The 20,171-nt window shown below is 38.6% G+C and overlaps 1 protein-coding gene across 1 annotated transcript in view; it reads left to right on the plus strand.

Moving 5' to 3' along the window:
• Window positions 1-2,695: 2,695 nt before the first annotated feature.
• Window positions 2,696-20,171, plus strand: part of AKAP7 (A-kinase anchoring protein 7) — a gene marked incomplete at its 5' end in the record, with an annotated part of 94,808 nt that continues 77,332 nt past the window's right edge. The window contains 5 exons of the mRNA XM_081997780.1: window positions 2,696-2,891; window positions 5,974-6,123; window positions 7,161-7,306; window positions 12,071-12,207; window positions 17,334-17,542. Coding sequence (XP_081853906.1) covers window positions 2,696-2,891; window positions 5,974-6,123; window positions 7,161-7,306; window positions 12,071-12,207; window positions 17,334-17,542 — 838 coding nt within the window. The remainder of the gene's footprint in view (window positions 2,892-5,973; window positions 6,124-7,160; window positions 7,307-12,070; window positions 12,208-17,333; window positions 17,543-20,171) is intronic.

Genomic DNA, 20,171 nt, shown 5'->3' on the forward strand with positions numbered 1-20,171 from the left:
CAGAAGACAAGTTGCTGTATCAGCAGTGTCAGTAATGAACCCTTGTTTTGTGTCAGTTATGTCCTCCCTTCTTATCACAATAACCCAAGCTTCCCCTCTAGTCTCCATGCCCTCCCATTACAATACCTTCAGCTCCCTCCCACATCCTACACAATAACCCGATGTCCCCTTCCAATATTTAGTTCTCCATGCAACGCATCCCATTCCTGCCCCTTTATTTTCTAAACTCCCACAGTGAGTCATGTCCCAAATACTCATAGCTCCCCCATATCTCTTGCTTGACTAAGATAAGACATAATATGTATTGATAATAGATACCATGACCGATCATGTAACGAGCTGACCAGAACTCATGGCCAGCCACTGTTTCAATGCAAAAACACATGCACAGCATTGTTTCTTCTTTCCCTCATCTGGGAGCTAAATGAGTCCCCCTTTCCTCCCAAACCACTGATTTTCAGGAAAGGTGTGGGAATGTTGTACCTCTGAATCCTCTCAAGCTCTACTAAATTTGATTGAAGTTTGAGGGTGGATTAAGAGATGGAGAGGCTAAAAGGCATGGGCAGTGCCGTTGTGTAAACAAATACATTTGTAGAGCTGACTCTGCTTCCTCTTTCTGTTAGCGTCACTCAGCTGTCATTATGTGAGGGGTTTTTTCCTCAAAAGGACAACTGTACCGCCGAGAGGTTAATCAGAAACTCTCTTCAATAAAGGCAAGGCCACAGAAAATTGATAAAGTTCTGGCTTTGGCCCAACCTAAGCAGTAGTGAAAACCAGTTTCTCGCAGGTATCAGGTCAGTGACTACTATGAAACTTGTGCAGTATTTGGGCAGGCAGAAAAATCACAACTTCTTACTTCAGCTTTCTGTCCCCAATTGAACATTTTACCTCCAACCACTTTTATGACTTGTAGGGACAATTCATGGTAACTGTTACCAGCTTCAGAAAAGGTGCTTTTACTTTCTCACTTCCCCTCACCCTGGAGATCACAGAATCACAGATCATTAAGTTTGGAAAAGACCTGGTATATTCAGGCACCTTATGAACCCAAAAAATATATCTGCATATTAGTGCTAGGCTAGTGGGTATTGGTTACATACAATTTGAGCTCCACTAAAAATGCATTGTGTTTGCAATTGTTAAGAGGACTATTAAATGCTAACTTATCTAAATATTGCATTGAACTTCCCTGTCAACTGTACAAACAGAAATGTTCTTTCTAGAGTTTGCTTGCTGAAGATTTCTGCGAAACACCTCATGAATTGACTGGGAGCAACTTCAGATCCAAAACTATGTTTAAGTTTGTATTTTTAAAAAAGACACTTAAACCCAAAAGATTTTCTCCCAATATTTGATCTATAACTCCATGGAACCAAATCTTTATGGAAGTATCTTTCTCACCAATGCTAACAGGCTAGGAAGAGGGGACTATGTATGTATTTAGTTTCCTAATGATAGCTGACGTTCAGATGAAATGTGTATAGTAAGAAAAACTGCCAGCAGCCTCATCCTAAAGCTTCTCTCAGATCCCACAGAACTTGGACCTCTGTGTCACATCCAGCCTTTGGTCTTCACAGAACTATGCAGATCAGATGAAAATACTGTGTGAAAGACAGTGAAGGCAAACAGCATGAAATGGGTCAGAACAGTGGTAAAATATTTCCAAACAGATTTTATCCCACATAAATGGAAGGCACAGAGGAGCCAGAAACTGGCCTAATTTTCACTTGTCTCTCAGCTTCCAACATCCAGCAGACATGCAGCTTCCTCCCTACCATGGCCATCCTATTTTTTTTATTTGTTTTTGGACATCCATACTCCCTTTAAAATAAAAAGTAGGAATCTTTATATAGATTCCTCCAGCTCCCTCAGATCTGGTCTATATGCACAGACCGATCTGCAAAAGCACCAGGCAACAGCTGGCTTGGCTTCTCCCTCAGACCCCAGCAACAGGATTTGGCTTCCAAGAGGCACCAAGTTTTTATTTAAGCAGGAAAAGAAAGCATCTCCCGTTCCTTGCCTCAGAGTAGCAGCCTCTCCTTTACAGGCCAGAGGCTGATGCCCAACAGGAGACTGTGTGGCCACAGCAGAGGCCTTAGTGCCTGCAGTCCGAGGGGCTGGGGGCTGCGTGGGTGGGAGGGCTGTGTAAAGAAAGGAGTTTACAGGAAGTTTAGAGCAAGACCATCTAGCCTTCCCTGGACCGCAGCTAAATGGAAGGAAATTATTGCTCTGGATCGTATACAGTTCTTCTGGCCTAAACTGTAAGTGGTTATTTTGAGGAGACACCAGCCCAAACCACTCCTGTCAATCACAGCCCTTCTGTGGGATGAGGGCCCGGGCAGCCACATTTCAGTAAAATACTGAGTGAAAACAGCACAAGCAAATGAGGATCTCACGTTTCAGCCCATACAAGCTCAATGCCTTCACCGTGAATTGGACGGCTCAGGCAAAAACTGGCGTTACAGAGCAAACGGCAGAAGAAGGTGACGGGTAAAGACATACAAGACCCGGGGCCGCGTCCCACCATGCCCCGCGCGGGCTGCCTGGCGCGGAGCACGCTGGGAGCTGTAGTCCCTGGGGCGCAAGGCCCAGTTTCCCCTCCGCCCGGCGCTCATGCCGGGTGCTGCCGGCGCTTGCCTCAGGAGCGCGGCATTTACGCTGAACCCCTTCCCCCGCCCGCAGTTTCCCGTCGGGCATGCAGCGGCTGCTGCGGCAGCTGTTTCTCCCCGCCCTTTCCCCACGGCGGGCGGCGGCGGCCCGCGCCTTCCTCGCTTGGCGGGCTGTGCCCGCGCTCCCGCGCCTTATGGCGCTGCGGCCGGCGGCGGGAGCGGGAGGGATTGGCGGCGGCGAAGGGGGCGCCTTCAACGCAGCCAGAGTGATCCTGGAGCCCGGTGAGGAGGCGGTGTTGCGCGGAGGTGGGTGAAGAGGACAAGCGCTTGCAAGGCCCCGGGTCCGCCTCCCCCGACGGCTGCGAGCGCCTGCGGCCGTAGGCGCCCGCAGCCGTCGGGGGAGGCGGGCCCGGTGCCTCGCAGACGCCTCAGCGCGGTCCCGGGCGCCCTCCGCCTGCCGACGGGCAGCGTGGGGGTCGTGCTGTGAGGGAGGGAAGGAGGCCCGACGTTGTTTGATGTCCGTTAGCCGTTAAACGGTGACGGTTGAGCAGGGCGGCTGTGAAAAAAAAACCCCAACTATGGCTTGTGCACACACATGTTCAGCTATCAAATGGGAAGGGGTAGATCTCACAGCAAAGGTTGTGGAGATCGTAGGAGAAAATTACTTCAACCCACTTGTGCGCTGTTGGCTAAAAAGTCTTCTGCTTTTGTTTTCCCTGCCGGCCCCGCTCTGTCCCCAGGCGTGTAAGCATCTGACCTGGCTGGATACTAAACCTACCATCTTATTTTTCCAAAGCTTGTTCGTTGGGATTTTTTTTAAAGTTTTTTCAGTTCACTATGTGAACCCTAGTGCCGGCACTGGGAGTTCAAAATGCCTGGAAAGTAAGACCATCTATTCCTACAGCAGTTTTCAGTTAAATTGTCCCCATGGGTTTCATTTGTTACTAAACGTGTGAATAGAAATGTATTAAACATATTAACATAAACATATTAAACAGGGAACGGTGCCAGGAGACCTAATCTCACTGTGATCTCTGATGTGTAGGTGTCAAGTAATAGATGATTGTATCTGAAACAATAGTCTGAGCATGGAGAGAAGACTGGGAAAGAAGTGCAATCAAATATGTTTTATTGCACCTTATTTTTGTATTCTCCCCTTTATGTGCTAGGTTCATCATAATTTTTTTTTCTGCTGGAACAGGTTACTTAAATATTAACGAGGATGAGCAGCCCCTTAAATACAAATATGGGAATAATGTGTACACCTGTTTGTGTATGAAATTCAGGCTAATATAATTAAGCATGCAATTAAGAAAAAAGATTATCCTATAACTGCTTGATGGTCAAACAGTTCGTATGGAAGCTGGTTTTATTACTTAGGTCTCAGATTATCAATATTATGTCAAGAATTTTGAAAAAAAAATTGTTTTCAGGTTGTTTTAGTGACTAGAACATAATTCTTTAATTTTGTTGCTGAATTCTTTAATAAATATTTCAGAAACGCTGAGGGATGGAATTTTTTTGCTTTAGGCACAACCTGTGGCATTTAGAAGCAGTGCTTGTTCAGCTCAGTTAATTGCTTTGAGAAGGAACATTGTGAATCAATAGCTGTGCCTTTGCTATGGCCATTTGCTATTGTGAGCAGACAGAATTTTTCAAAGTGGCACAAGTATGTTCCTCTTTGAGCAGACAGAGCAAAGGAAACGCGCAATCTGCAATATACACCCCTCAGGTTTATGCGAGTCCTTGTTCTGCAGCTGATCCTACCATAACAAATCCCTTTTGCTCCCAGCTGGTTATGATTCTGCATTTCTGGATCTTGTTGGTAACTTTTCTGCCCCAGACTGACCTACTTGGTTGTCAGTTTCATGGATTTCTGTCTTGGTCTTCACTTTGAGATCTCTTTGAAGGAAGGGTTGTTTTCTGTATGCTTGTGGATCACTGGCAACAATCTGTTTTGTGTGAGCTTTACTTTAATCTAAACGTTAAGCAATAATTTTATTATTGCTTTAACATGTGTTTGTTGTGTATAGTTCTTTAGTGTTTACAAGGGAACAAGCAACAAATCTAAATACTTTGTTTCTTTTTAATAGCCTCTGGGATAAAGTTAGGTGTCAGACCACAACCACAGAGTGATGTATGCCTCTCTACTTTAGACAGAAGTGAATTAGCATTTAATCAGGTTGTTCTTTTACTTATCTTCCCTAGCATAAAGTGCTATATGCAAGAAACACTCCACAGGGTGTTAATAACCCAGATTGGGTCTGTAATATTGCTTTTATACATATAGTGTAGCTTTGCATGCCGCAAGGACGCAATATGCACTTTTGCTGCCAGATTTCCCCCTTGGGCCAGATCTGGACTATCAGCACTGGTCACAAGAGGAGTTTTGAAAGTGTGTTGTCTGTAGCAATGAGCTGTCCTGGGATAAACTGTGATTCTGACATAAGGCTTCTTCCACTACAGTAATCCCATTGTGGAGTTGTCCCAAAAGAATATTTCTGTATCCCTGATTATGTGCACATTGTTTGCTGATAGAGAAGATTTTACTTTTTCATTTTTTAAGGTATAATTTAATACACAAATGTTAGAGTTTACTGATGCAGAAACATGGAGCGGAGAAGGAAATGACTCATGCTTAGTACTCTTGGGGAAAAGGACATTTTAAAAAACTTGTTAGCTGAGATTATTCTGTCATTGTGGTATGAGATAGAACTTCATGTATATCTTTATGCATGCAAGATGAGTTCTGATTTATATTGATTCCTTTTTAAATACTAAAAGTCAGTTTTTAGAACCAGACGTTCAGCTCCTTGCTGTCTACAACATGTTGTACTGTGTGGGAGATGCAGGAATAGAATAATCATCTCATTCCTGAATGACATACTCAGCTGAGAACTCTTTGTTATATGTGGAATGGTAGGATTCCCTTCCTGCTCCTTTGTGCCTCATTTTCAGTGTGTTTACATTGGAATTCATTTGCCAATGTTTGCACTGAATTTCATATGCCATTGCTGTTATCTAAAGTGAACTTTATGTGATGTCTGAAGACTGTATTTTTTTTATGCTTTAAGTATCCTTTTTTCCCACCTAATTGCATTGACTTAGAACTGAACAAGACCATAAGTTATTAAATACAAAAGGCTGAACTCCCTTTTTTTGGTGTTCCACATAAAGCATTGAAGTATTTTTGCTATGATATGTTTACAAGGAAGAAGAGCAGCATTCTTAAGGGAGTTATATGTCAATATTTACTTGCTGATAATTAGAGAAATGTATGCTTAGTATACTGCTTGTGTATAATGTCTCTTAGCTGTTTATATCAAAAACTGAGACCCAGTGTGTTATTTTAAATATATTACAGATGGGCTGGAAAATGTACAGCAAAAGAAAATCTTTAAAGAGAATAAGAAAAAGACACAACAGAGAGAAGAGCCACGTCCTGCAGATTCGGTAGACTCTCTGATGGCAGAAATGCCATTTGTCAACACAGATATTGAAGATGAATTTGTTAGTAAGTATATTAAAACAGAAATAGTGTGGAAGCATAGACACATCATGTACTCGGTTCATAGTCCTGCATGTTGGTACGTGCAAGTGGGCTGTGCACATGGAACAGGGTCTCCCTGCAACAGGATCCTGTCCAGAGCCTCTCATATTGGTACCCAGTCCTGCAAATACTTGAGCATATTAAAAATTTACAATTTTGTGATCCATTGCAGCAATGAGTAGCAATGAATAAAGACATCTTGTATGTCAATTCACATTACTGCATATGAGCTTCACAAGTGATGGCTTTTATGGGCTGTCTTTTAATGTGTGTATTCCCAGCATGGGGCTAGAAGTGCACCTCTAATGGGACAGAGGATGTCTGCAGCCTGGTCAGCTTATGGGTATGTATCAGGCCATGTGGTGGGAGAGGGTCTGCAAAGGCTTGAGGAAATAAGCTGGGAGAAAAATGATTTATGGTGCAAAGGAAGAATTGAGGACATGCACTTTTCTTTTGCTATGTTGGAAGGTGTCTTCAGGAAAGGAGGAGGTAGAGAGTAGATCTGGCTTGGATTAAATTTTCTTCTGGGCTGGGTTAGGTCCTTGAAATATAGGTTGATCAGTCCTAGTCTAATACAACCTTTTCCTTTAATAATCCTATGTATTATTGTGTATTATATTTCAAAATGTAGCATGCGTGGGATTTTTGAAACTTAGTATCGGCCCTTTTGCTCTAAAGTCATGTCCATGTTCGAGTGTAGACAACTAGCAGGCCTCACTGCAGTGTGAGTTGGCTAAATGAAACACAGTAGTTTGGAAGCATGTCTATACCTGCTTAGAGGTGTAAGCTGTTAGTTCAAGTATGGTACTCCACATGTGTGACTACATTAATTCAGGATGGAATAGGATCCCAATCAGACAGTTCAGAGCGTGGAGAGATCAGGTGACTGGAAAGACATGCTCCAGTCAGTTGACTAAAGTCCAGATCCTGTCGGCATGATATTAGGTGTTTCTTTGTTTTGATTTGTCTGTATGCTGAAAATAATTTTTTTTTCTCTGCAGTGCATGAAACTTCTGAAATAAATATAAAAAAGAAAAGAAAGAGGACTACTGGAAGGGAAATTGAAGAAGGCAGTGAGAGAAAGAAGAAAAAGAAAAAACAGTATCAGCCGAATTATTTCATTTCTCTTCCAATTACTAATCCAAAGGTGATTCTTTATTATGATAATTTGGTATAACCAGAATGACTTCAAAAGTTGCATATGTTTATAAGAACAACAGTGTTTGATCTTGAGCAAAATAATTTTTTTGCAGGTACTTTTAAAGGAACATTAGCAACCTATTCAAAGACTAACTTTATTTTATGTAGTATTTGTGTGAGTAAAATTGCTTGTCTGGAAAAGACCAGAGGAAAAATATTTGTCTTTTCATTCAGTGTGTCAGTCTTACGGATTTCACATTATTTTGAGTGAAGCTGGCTTAAATTTCCCCCCTGTTCTGTTCCAGTATTGCTTATTTTGTCATTCACGTAGAGTAAGGAGGAGAGACATTCCTATTTAATTTAATAAGAAAATCCCTAGCAATATGTTTAGCTCTCTTTAGAAAAAGAAATTTAAATTTGGATCTGTTGCTGTTTTAGCTAGGCAGTTTGTAGTTTAACATTTTCCAGTAAAATTGATCATCTTGTTTAAAATTCGACCAACCTGTTGTTTTAGTGAGATGTTGATCAGATGGATTCAAGAAGTGCAGAGAGATCTTGTATTTTCTTGCAGTTAGCATGTGTTGTTTCATTTACACAGCGAATGAGAATGATTTCTTACATACTGTGGGATGTCTCTGGTACAGTTTTTATACCTTTTGTGTCTGCAAAGAAGGAAAGTAGGTGCATTATGTCTGAAAAGTTAAACTCAGCAGTTTACCACCATTTTTTAATACCAGGAGCTATCACAGGTGAATATTAATTCATCCTACCGCTGTACTATCTGTTCTCTGAGAAAGTCAAAGGTTAAGAGAATTGGAAATGAAAATAAACCTAAGTAGGTTTGAAAATTACAGTGTGGTCTTTGAGTCTTCAAAACATACTATGTGAAGAAGAGATTGTAGAGGCTGGTTTTATAAGATCTGGGAGAGCCTGACACAAATATTGTGGGAGATCTTTTGTGCTATCTTACTCTGAAATATCTTTTCTTCCTGTCTTTTCCATGATTTAACAAGTGCGAGAATAATGTAGGGTTTATATAATCTGGTAATTGAGAATTCCTGCCCATGATTGTTATTACATTGAAGGGCTGGTTGAGTGGAAAAGTCTTAACTATGCATGCTTTTTTATATGTCATGTATTTAGTCTTACATCATTTACAGAGGTAAAGGAGCAATTATATTAAATCTCAGAGCATTTGGGAATTCCAGGACTTTGCTAGAAAGTTTTGTTTATACTTGTCTTAGCTGTAGAGTTGTTCTGAAAGTAGAAAATACACATTGGAATTTGAATAGGCAACATTAGCCAAAATTTAGACTTAAGACACCTGGTTTCTTGATAGCCAGAGGGAATCTGGTAATTACTGATAGTATTTCAGTTAGTAATGATGAGAGACCTTTCTTTTTTTGAGGATCTGATTTTATTCCAGTGAAGTGTTTTAGGCAGTAGGCATTTCTTCGTATTTTATGTAATATTTTAAGCTTAACACAGAGAACCATTTTGTAATGAGAGATATTTCTGGAACATTTAATGAAGTGTTCCTCTTGGAAATGAAACCATTTCCTTGTTTTCATTTTAGTTATGTTTTGAATCTTCAGAAATAAAATATGGTGTTCCATTAATTTTGAATTCATATTGAACTTTGCATTATTACTTGTGCAAAAATAGTTAAGTGGATGATTATCATTGTATCCTTTTCTCGTAATTTTTCTCAAAGTTATGTTTTATCTGATGTGTTATCACTTGGTAGGTTAGTCTTTCAGGGTCCTCCAGTATTTATTATAATTATAATTAATCTGTTAAGTCTTTAAAGCTTACAGTCTTTATATTCACTTACTAGCAGTATCCTTGCAAAAAGCAAAACTAAGTTATTTTATTACTCTTCAGAATAACATATTCCAATTTTTAAAATGATCTGAGGGGGTAACTGTTGAGTATGATCTGCCTTCAGACATTGCTTTTAGGTAAGTTAAGAAATCTCGAGTTAAAAGAAATAGTCAGTATGATAGCAGTTGAAATGTAAGGTAATGTAAATAGCAAGTTAAATAGCAATTTAAAGTTTTTACTTATGCAGTGGATCATAACTAGTTATACAGAGATGTAGGAAGAGTCCTGGTTCACTTAATCAAAAGTCAGCACATGAAACTGTTAATTGCACCTTAGATTTATTGAAGAAAACAGAATTAATGTGAAGTTATATTATACATTGTGATGGCACAGCTATGCTACAGCTGTTGTGTTACGTTTTGATCACGTAAATTCTGGGCAAACATATTAAAAATAAATTCTTGAAATTCACAAAAATCTACTTGAAAACTATTTTTTTCTTCTTTCCAAATAGTCTTGATTGTGTAGAATGTTGTCACTTTACCCAGAGAGGGATAATGTGCTTAGTCTTCTTTCTATTTTGCCTCTATCAAAAAAGGAGGTTCATTTCATACCGACCATCCTGGTGGGTTCAGAATAGCTTGTCTGTGTAACTGCTAACTGGCCGTCTTTGGAATTAACCCTGTTCCAAAAGGTATGTTATTCATTAGGTTTTTAGCTTGGTTTCCTAATGGAGTTTATACAGGTGTGAGCCTGCCTATCTGTTTGCCTTGTTATAACCCCATTGGGTTTTTGTGGGTTTTCAGCCTGCTATGGGTTTTCGACCTGTTGTTCAAATTTGGATTAAAAAATTGACATCTTGGAGGTGCTAAAGTCCTACAGTTTTTGTGAAATTTGTGCTACGTAAAAGAGAGCGCCTTGAAAGAACATGCTTGTGTTGAAGACTGTAGTGTGAGTGTGTCAGTTACCTATTTTTTCAGTCCTGCCAGCTGATGAATGAGTATCTGTGTGTTTGTTAGCCACTCAACCCTTTGTAACTGAAAAACAGCCACAGCATGTATTGCTTCTTGCCCAACCCAGAACTGAACTATATGAGGGAGCTGCAGGTAGTTTAGGACATGAGCAGCAAAGACTCGGAAGTACCACTGGAGGAAACTGTATGGCTCAGGAGATGTGGGGTTCTGGCTGCTAATCTGAATGCTGAATAACACTGATCTTCACAGCTAGGATGGCCTTACTGCTATGATAACACAGTTCCACACCTGTCTTCTGTATTCTGAAGGGCTTATACACTTACTTTTTTTTTTCTTTACCAGCTCTCAGGTGCAAGTTAAATTTAGAAGCAATAGTTGAAAAAGGAATAAAATTGTAATTCATATGATAGGTGATTTCATTTTTGCGATTTGTTTTTTTTTTTCTTTACAGAGATAACTGCATTTGCTTTAGTTTATAAACTTAAATAATTATGCAGTTGATACAGTGTAATTATCAGGGATTATGTTTACCAGTTTTTTGCTTAAATGTGGATTAAATTTCTCCTACATCTGAGGTAATAAAAGGGTTATTTATCCAAGATAAGATCTGGTCTGACATATGAAGGAAGATGGTCTTATTATACATGATTTATGATCAAATGGCAAATGTTGGTGCAATTTTCTTCATATGTCTTGCACTACCTAAGACACTTGCGGTTTTGTAGATGCTATATAACCTTTTTCTGGCAAGTGGCTTTTACCTTCCTTCCTCCTCCTTACCCTCCCTAGACTTGGTTCCTTTCAGTTATAATATTGTTTTATTTACATGGCACTACTACATATCTATGGTACATTAGGTAAAACTCCTGCATGGTGAAACTCATCTTAAGAAATTTGGTCAGAAAAATGCTGACCAATCCCATTAGATTGTGTTTTTTCAGGAAATTTAAGTGTTCCTTACGATTAACAGCAGTACCAAAATATATAAAGGCTTTTTTTTTTAACCTAAGAGCTACTTGTACTTATGTTATAAAAGTCAATATGTACAATATATTTGTGAAGCATTCACCGCTGAGTTTAAAATTAAAAAAAAATCAGATTTGATCAGATTTCTTTTAGACTTTATACACCGAAGCTGATTTGTCTGTAATGTCTTTGCTTACCATGCTTTAATAACTCATTTTGTCACATGTTCAAGGTTATTAGATTTTATATAATTTCCACTAACATATTCAAGAATTGTTGTATTTTTTTGTTTGCTCTTTTTAAATCACTACAGTACAACTATCATAATTGCAAGCACAGTAAACATTTTGGATACAATTCATAAAGCATAAAGTATAACCATAGAAGTAATTTTCAATGAATAAAATGCAATTCAAATAATTTTAAAGAAAAAGACTGATTAAATTAGAATTGTATAGATGTTGTATGGAAATTCATTAAAATATGTTTGAAGAGGGTATATAAATTGTATCTGTCTATTGGACAGTATAATCAGAATTGTAAATTGGATAGCTCTACAAATAACTTACTGAATATTGCTGTTTCGTATGTGTCCGGTCCTGCAAAGATGTCTGTCTTTTTCCAAACACTTCTCTGCACATAGCAACATAAAAGTTTAGCAAAGCAGGCAGGAAAAGTCCTTGAAGAAGCCTTTTATTTGGATTACTGGCACTGCAAAACTGGATGATCTTAAACAGCTCCAGGAATTTATCATACTTATGGAAGCAAACTCCTATTAAGATGTGATGAGGAGTGTCCAGTGATTTATTAATCACTCCATTTGTACCCACTTTGGGTTAACTCGGGTCAATTAGCACAGCTTTGTCAGAGGATAAAACTTTCTTCTGCTAGAATGGTTTTTACATAAACGTTTGATTTCAGCTTGTGTGCTTTCTTGTTCGCTTGCATGATGGGATACAGTAATTGTAATGACTAACTGTTGTTTCTGTGTCTGTCTTTCTTCCCAGATTACTGGCGGTATTCAGGCTGTCCAAGATGCAATAATACAAAAGGATCAAAGGCTTTCCAAAGCAATGGTTCACTCTGGCTCGTTGCATGTCACCATGTTAGTGATGCATTTATCCAATGAAGAAGAAATTAGCATGTAGGTATTTGGTGATAAATTAAGTATATACGGAGTTCATAAAAAGACTAGAAGGGGTAGCTGGTGCTTACTTTGTGTCAGCCCTAAATTACTGGGGTTACTGACCATTTAATTCATATTCTTATAATGATAATATGATTATTAGCCATTTTCATAACTTATGTTATGTCATGAGCTCTGAAGAAAGTATGCTTTTTTCCCTTGCATTTTTCATACTGTGTGCTGAACTTGCATGCACAAATCTCATGTTTGCTAAAGCAATTATTTTAAAACAATGTTTTGATATAGGGGACACTGTACAGATTAACAGGGGAATTTTCAGAATTTCATAGCTGTTATAAGTAGTAACTGTCACTGAAAGACTTTAATGAAATAAACCTTAGCTCCAAGCTAATGCTTCATGCAGTTACTGTTTTTTTTAATGTCCCTAAATGAATTTGTTATACTCAAATTTTAAGCACGCTAAAAGAGAGGTAGCTATTAGGCCTTATCAAAAGTATAATTTTTATGTTGCTTCAGCAATACATCTGATTTTTTTTGATTATATAAAAGGTAGCAAAGTTGTGGAAAGGCGTATGTATTATACAATGATGTCATGTGTCTAAGCAACTACTTGCTTTATAAAAATTCAGTTTCCTGGTGTTTTTTATGGTTCATCACATGCTGTACTGCTGTCTGACAAGCGTGCTTTAAAGTACAAGTCCAATAGTTAATATGAAGATGTTTAGACTTTTAAGTCTGTCTATACAGCTGTAATTCATGAATGTTCAGAATAATAATTTGTGTGTCTAGCTGTAATTTTGACTTGAAATGAAAACATACATTGTACTTTCTTAAGAGTTTCTATTTAGATATATGCCCTTTGGTCTGCATATGTGATGTCTCTATATTCACGCATTAAAATTGCAGAATTGAGATTGTAAACATTTTGGTAACTGTAACAGAGTATTATGTAAAATGCTGGTAAATGGCCTACCGGCATTATTTGAACATCTGGGAATCCTCCATTACCTATGTGTCAATTTTGTAGTGAATTGCTAATGAATCAAAATTCGTCAGATCCTTATAATTCTGTGAAGGAGAAGCCTCACAGTTTCATCTCCCCCAGATGAGTTCTTTCAGGGGCCCTCTGTCAAATATGTTACATATTACTGGTTTTCTTTGCAGTGTTAGCAGGCTTGCGGTCCATATACTGAATTATGTAGATCAAATAATGAATAAGTGCAATGAGACATTGCTTTGGTTATGGTAATACAGATTAAAAGTCTAATAAGTGGGTATTGAATAATTTTTCACGCCACTAGATTTGGCTGTTAAAGTGCAGATTGTGCATAAGAAGGTGAGAATCCAAGATAGAATGTAGGAACAATTTGGTAGTCAAGGGCATGCTTCTATTAAGTAAAAGTATTTTGGCTAAAAACATTTAACACACCTAAAAATAATGAGAGATCAGTATGTCTAAATCAATTGCTCTGCTTTTTTTTTCCATACTTATTTCCTTGAATGCTATGTCCTTGAGGCCTCTACACTCTTGCCTCTCCTGCGAGGATGCGAGTCTGTCAGCATCCTTGTCTCCAATGGTCTGATCTAAAGGGAGAGAAACAGCCAGGAACAGAGAATAGAAAGGAAAGCAAAGGATGCTATATCTGCTGGACTCCCTTTCCTCTCCATGCGACTTTTGTCTCCTGGAGTAGGCACACCAGCTTCCTCCTGCCCTGGTTGGATGAGAAAATTGTGGTAGCACCTGAAAGTCGGTGAGAGCAACCACCAATTATGTGCAAGATTTTTTTTAAAAAAAAAAGGCTTGAAGTATGAGCTTTTTAAAAAGGGAATGTGAGAGGATATCACAAAGGCAAATATGCCTCCTCATGAATATTTTTTAGAGTCCTAAACTATATATCAAAAAAAATATTCCCATACTCAGTAAGTTCTGCTACTCCTTCAGTTCCTTTTCAGCTCTCACTGTCTGACTGCCACCCAAGCATGTACTTATGGAGTTCTTCTCTGCCTCTCCCAGCAGAACTCCAGGCACCCAGGAGCTGTCCTCTAGTCAGCAGCAGCTTCCCCAGTGATTCACCCCTTCCCTGGCCAGATGCCTCCTACAGGTATCTAGCTCAGCTATCCTCAGGTATTCTAGATTGCATTTTCTATTATATGGGATTATTTTTTTTTTTCATAACTGATGTTTTCTGTTTAATCTTTTATGAGAATTTGAAAAGGAAAAAATTGAATTTTCCTTTCTGTGCTTCACCAATTTTTGATGCCAGGTTAATGGAAAGAAACCAAGATCCAGGCTGGCAAAAGAACATGTGTGTAATGTAGGATGAGAGTAATTCCTCAAACAAAGTGCAGCTAGTCAACTGGTCATCTGAGAGTTCACAGATTCTTAGGTTTGGATCCATTAAGTTACTTAGATATCTACAGTTTTTCTACTGTGCTTGCACAATAGTGCCTCTGTCTATACAAGGCAAATACGAACAAAATGTGTTCAACGCTATTTGAAGTCAAAACGCGTGATAAGAATGTGCTAAACATAACATTCAATTCAGCACAAAGCCCTTTGTATGGTATTTTAGTACATACAGCTTTCACCCTGAAAATGGAAGATCTGTATTCTAAGGCTGCTCTTTCTAAGGGAACCCAGACCTGCAATTCCCATGCGAGTTTCCTAGCTGATTGGCTGTGGTCTAGCCTTCATGAATGCACTTTACATCTCTTTGTAGGACTATATGAAATCATGAATGTCAGATTTTAAAAACTGTAAAGCAAGCAAAGTCCTGACAGCACTCCCTTCAAGCAAAGGAGTTCTAGTCCATGATAACTGTATGCATAGTCATGGGATCAGGTACTAGAAATCAGGATGCCTGCCTTGGCAGTAAATGCCTTCATTACCAGACTGTAGTGTCACGTTCTTCTTGCTTGTTATCTGCCAAAGACTCTGTGAATCTAACCTTTTCATTATAAATATGAGATCTGAAAGGTTTCAGTTTGGCTTTTTTTGCAAGGTTGTTTTTTCTAACAAGTAATCAAAATCAACAATTCAGAAATTTCTCAAAAAAACCTACATCAATTTGAAGTGCTATAATATTTACATTACAACAATATAGAAAACAACAGGCACTGCTTCTATAATCCTACTTTGTATACACGTAAAATATGCTGCTTAATTTTTTTTTTCTTTTCCCCCACTTTGGAGCAAAATGCTTGTAAAATTTTTTGTTATCCCTGTGGGTTAGGTGCACTGAGTGTAACTATTTGGCATCGTAAATACTACTTGGTATGGAGTAACAAGAAAATACCACTGTTGTGTTCATTGCTATTGACTTCAGTGGAAATGTTTGTCCTTGTGCATTATTCTTACAAAGCAATTGTTAGCTGTTATAAAACGATAGACTATGAAAATACAAATTATGCTAGAGTGAGATGACAACAGTTTTTCTAAATATTTTAGTGTTTACAAGATTATATATAAAAGTAGAACTAAACTTTTCAATGGCACAGTGCTAAACTGAAAACACACTGCACTGATTGAATTGACCTTTCATAGGCCTCATCAGGTAGAGTTGAGCTGGTAAGTGAGTTCTGCAGCACACTCTACAGTATGGAAGTACAAATCTTTCTTCAGTTGGGGAACAGACTCGGTACACCTGTTCTCAGATGCAAAAAATCCTGAGATGGGTTTTAGTTATGTGCATGATTCAATACTTCAAAGCCAGTGTGTATTTGACACGGTGTATTTGAAATACCTGTACTTGTTCTGGAGCAATTTTCAGGTTCATGTTGGTAAATAAATCTACAGATGATTACTTGTGAAGTACTCTGACAAGTATAATCAGTATTAGACGGTGTTTTTGAAAGGTCTTGAAGTATAGCATATATGGAAGACACAGGAACAGGCGCGTCTAATGGTGATAAAAGAGTAGGTAAGTGGCAGAGACTACGCTCAAAGAAAAAGATCTTTACCAAGGAATGAGTAGTGGCATTGTTGTTTGAAGTAGTTATATAGGACCTAAAATACTACTAGGTTGTAGATTAAAGCTGTATAAAAACACAGGAGAACCATATCAGTCAAGGATTTTTTTGTCATGTGATAAACCTTACATATTTCTTAACCTGGCCTAGGTTTCAATTAAATACATAGTTCTCATCAAGAGACCATCTTGTTGAACACAATGGAAATGTGTGTAGAGTTGTTTGTAATTGTCCAGGCTTCAAGAATATAATTTAGCCTACTTAAGAAATCACGGTGATGGCTTTCATCCAGCTAGGATAGAAAAAGTAAAATAAACTCTTTTGAGAGTTTTTACCTGTCACTGCCATCTAGCGTTTATAAAGTCAACATCGGTTTCATAAAAAGTTTACATTCATTTTCATTGAATAGAATTAAAAACTCTGAGCATGTGGGAGATTTTTTTAGAAGACGCTGAGAATGTTTATATAGTTTTTGTTTAGCATGTGAATGACTTCAAGTGCAGGTCAAATATTACATGGTAATCATACATGCACTTAATATGATTAATTAAAATGATTATTAAAAGGCTACCGGGTTTGCTTCTGTTTCTTAAGTTACATGTAGATTATGTGTGCATGCTACTTACCTCTTAAAGAAAGTTAGCATCAATTTAGATAGTACTTCTTTTAATAACAGTTCCTAATGAGCCTAATAGTAATTTCCATAGAATTTTATCATTATATATAGATATAAAGTCACTAACCTCTGTTTATAATATTAAGTAATATTCTGTAGTAACTTTGAATAAAGCAAAATCTTAGAGTGTTCATCTGAGCTATCAGGAGATGAAAAAAATAAATTAAGAATGGAAAACCAAATGCTTCCGAGTAAACATCTTATTTAAATGGGATGCACAGAGTAATAGAGACACTATCATCTTAATATTTAGTCACCTTGAGGACTGAGATAACTCTTTTGAGGAATTATTCCTGCTGCTAGGTCCGCTTTGTTATTTCTGTGGTTTTGCAGCAGGGTGTATGACCAGTTTACCTTTATAAAATGGTAATAATGATACTGACTGTATTGATAGGAAGCAGTACCTGAGTAGATAACAAATTGATACTAATAAAACTTTGTGAGATTTTTGATAGAATGATTAATGCAATGTAAACAGTATAAATATATTTGACACTCACAATCATATTTTCTTTCCTCTTGACAGAGCAGTTGGTGCTCTTTCAGACAGCAAGGACTTTGTAGAAGACTTCCTGAAAGGAAAAACCGTGGATTTGTCTTTTCAAGGAATTGATCACTTCAAAAATGAAGTTGGATTTGTGAAGTTGGCAGAAAATGACCACACAACTATGCTTACGGAAATAGCAGGTACAACTTGTCAATCTAGTTTAAGTACTTCAAAGACTTTTTGACAACCTAGATGAGAATGGAGCACAAAGATAAGTTGGTGCTAATTCACTCAACATTAATTTACTTTTAACAACTGCAAAGGCTACATGACAAATTTCCCAGCATAGTTCAAAAGGATATTAATTAATTACAGACAGTACTGTTCTCTGATATATGTTTATTTAGCATATGTAAAAAATGTAGTGCAGGTTTGTAGGTAGATACAAAGGCTCCATTCTACCTTGTTTTGGTCCAAGTACTGTATGCTGTTTCTCAGCTGACATTTATACCCCTTTCAATTTGTATATTCATACTTACTGACTTAAAGAACTGTATCTTTAATGCATCTTACCTGATTTGCAAAGTTACGTAGTTCTGTCCTTTGTGTTCATGCTGAGCACAGCACTGAGAGACAGTGACATTCTTTCCTCTTCTGTGGTCTGGGGAGTCTTTTAAGTTTTGTGTTTTCTGTATGTTATACATATCACTCTTGAATCTCGGTGAATTAACTGTAACTTACCACTCCCACATACATAAGTGCATATATGCACACACATATGTATGTATATCTATATTTATGTACTTTATACATAAACTTTCATTTATGTATGAAGTAAAATCTGGGCTTTCTCTGCGCTCCTGGAGCGTAAGGGGAATGCAGGAGAAGGACATGACTCATCTGCCAGAGGAATGGAGTTGGATTCCATGCTGCTTTATCTTGAGATTTGTTTTGGAGCAGTTGTGGAACCACTCTGTGGCTTGTTCAATGTTAATTGCCTTCCTTTAGTGATTAGGAAGTTACTGAAAGATGTGGCAGGTACATGCTACTATGCATGCGCACCCACATGTTCACTTCAAGAGTGAAACTGTCTTTCACAGTGGAGCTAAGGCCACTGCCTTTGCCAGTCAGATAAAATGCATCCAAAGATACAGTTCAAGTCAGTAGGAATATATAAATTAAATGGAGTGTAAATATCAGCTGAGAAACAGCAGTCAGTACCTAGACCAAAACAAGGTAGAGTGGAGTTGTTTATCTGTCTATGAGTCTATACTTAAACTATGTTGTTTACAGATACTAAATAAAAACTGTCAGAGAACAGTACTGTCTGTAATTCACTGATGTCCTTTAAAACTATCCCGGCAATTCCAACTATTCCTTGGAAAGACCCTTTAAAAGAGTTTTTCAGTATTGATGAATTATCTTTTGTGCTCTGAGGAATGTGAGGTCACACAATTTTTTAGTAGTGCAATAACCCATATAGGATGTTTTGCAGAGTAGCAAAGGCTGCTGCTGTCACGCCACCTCTTTGCAGTCCAGTACAGAGAAAAAATGGAAAAAGTCTTTGTAATACAGTGCTTTCCCTAGCAATTCATTAGTTTAATTTCTGAAGTTCCTATAGAAAATGTTTAGTATTTTTTAACTTACATTTTAAAGAAAGGTTGAATAGAAGACTGAGCTTTTCAGCTTACCAAATTGCTTATGCTGTTGTTGGTCAATGCTTTATTATTTTAAGCAGCGCTCAATAGAGAAGTTATTTCTAATATTCAGTATGGTAGAAATTGAACAGTACTTACAGTTCCAGAGAGGCTTCCGTTGTCAAATAATCCCATAATTATTTCAAAGATTGAATCTACCAAGTATTTCTTCAGTCCTTTGGACAATATGCTTCCTCAGCCTTGTCTTTGAGTTTGTCTTTAGATTTCTTTTAAAGGTGTCAGAATATTATATGTATGCTGTTTTATAAACAGTAAGATAATTCATAAACTATGTTGTCTTTCAGTACCCCTTGTGAAAGGAGATGAATGGTTTCTGTTAGTAACAGTTACCTTTGATTTTGAGAAGTTTATGGTTAATAATTAAGAACTCCAAAATCATTGAAGTTTACTAGACAGGAAAAGCCAAGTATCTTTTAAGTACAGGAAATAAAGGAGTTTGTTATAAGTGATTTTCTACACATCTGTATTGGGTTTGTGTGGCAAGGTTTTGGCAGCAGGGGGCCGCAGGGGTGGCTTCTGTGAGAAGCTGCTAGAAGCTTCCCCTGTGTCCAACAGAGACAATGCCAGCTGGTTCCAAGATGGACCCACCGCTGGCCAAGGCCGAGCCCATCAGTGATGGTGGTAGCGCCTCTGGGGTCACATAGTTAAGATGGGGGAACAACCTGCTGCTCAACAACAGGAGCTGGAGAAGAGTAGTAATATGTGAGAGGAACAACTCTGCAGGCACCAAGGTCAGTGAAGAAGGAGGAGGAGGATGTCCCCGGGGGGGTGATTCCTCTGCAGCCCCTGGTGAAGACCATGGTGAGGCAGGCTGTCCCCCTGCAGCCCATGGAGCTCCACAGTGGAGCAGATCTCCACCTGCAGCCCGGGGAGGACCCCACGCCAGAGCAGGGGGATGCCCAAAGGTGGCTGTGACCCCGTGGGAAGCCCACGCTGGAGCAGGCTCCTGGCAGGACCTGTGGACCCGTGGAGAGAGGAGCCCAGGCTGGAGCAGGTTTGCTGGCAGGACTTGTGACCCCCTGGGGGACCCACACTGGAGCAGTCTGTTCCTGAAGGATGGCACCCCGTGGAAGGAACCCAGGCTGGAGCAGGCTGCGAAAAACTGCAGCCT

This window comes from Phaethon aethereus, assembly GCF_964289735.1.
Source record: "Phaethon aethereus genome assembly, chromosome: 3".
In the NCBI taxonomy this organism is placed as follows: Eukaryota; Metazoa; Chordata; class Aves; order Phaethontiformes; family Phaethontidae; genus Phaethon; species Phaethon aethereus.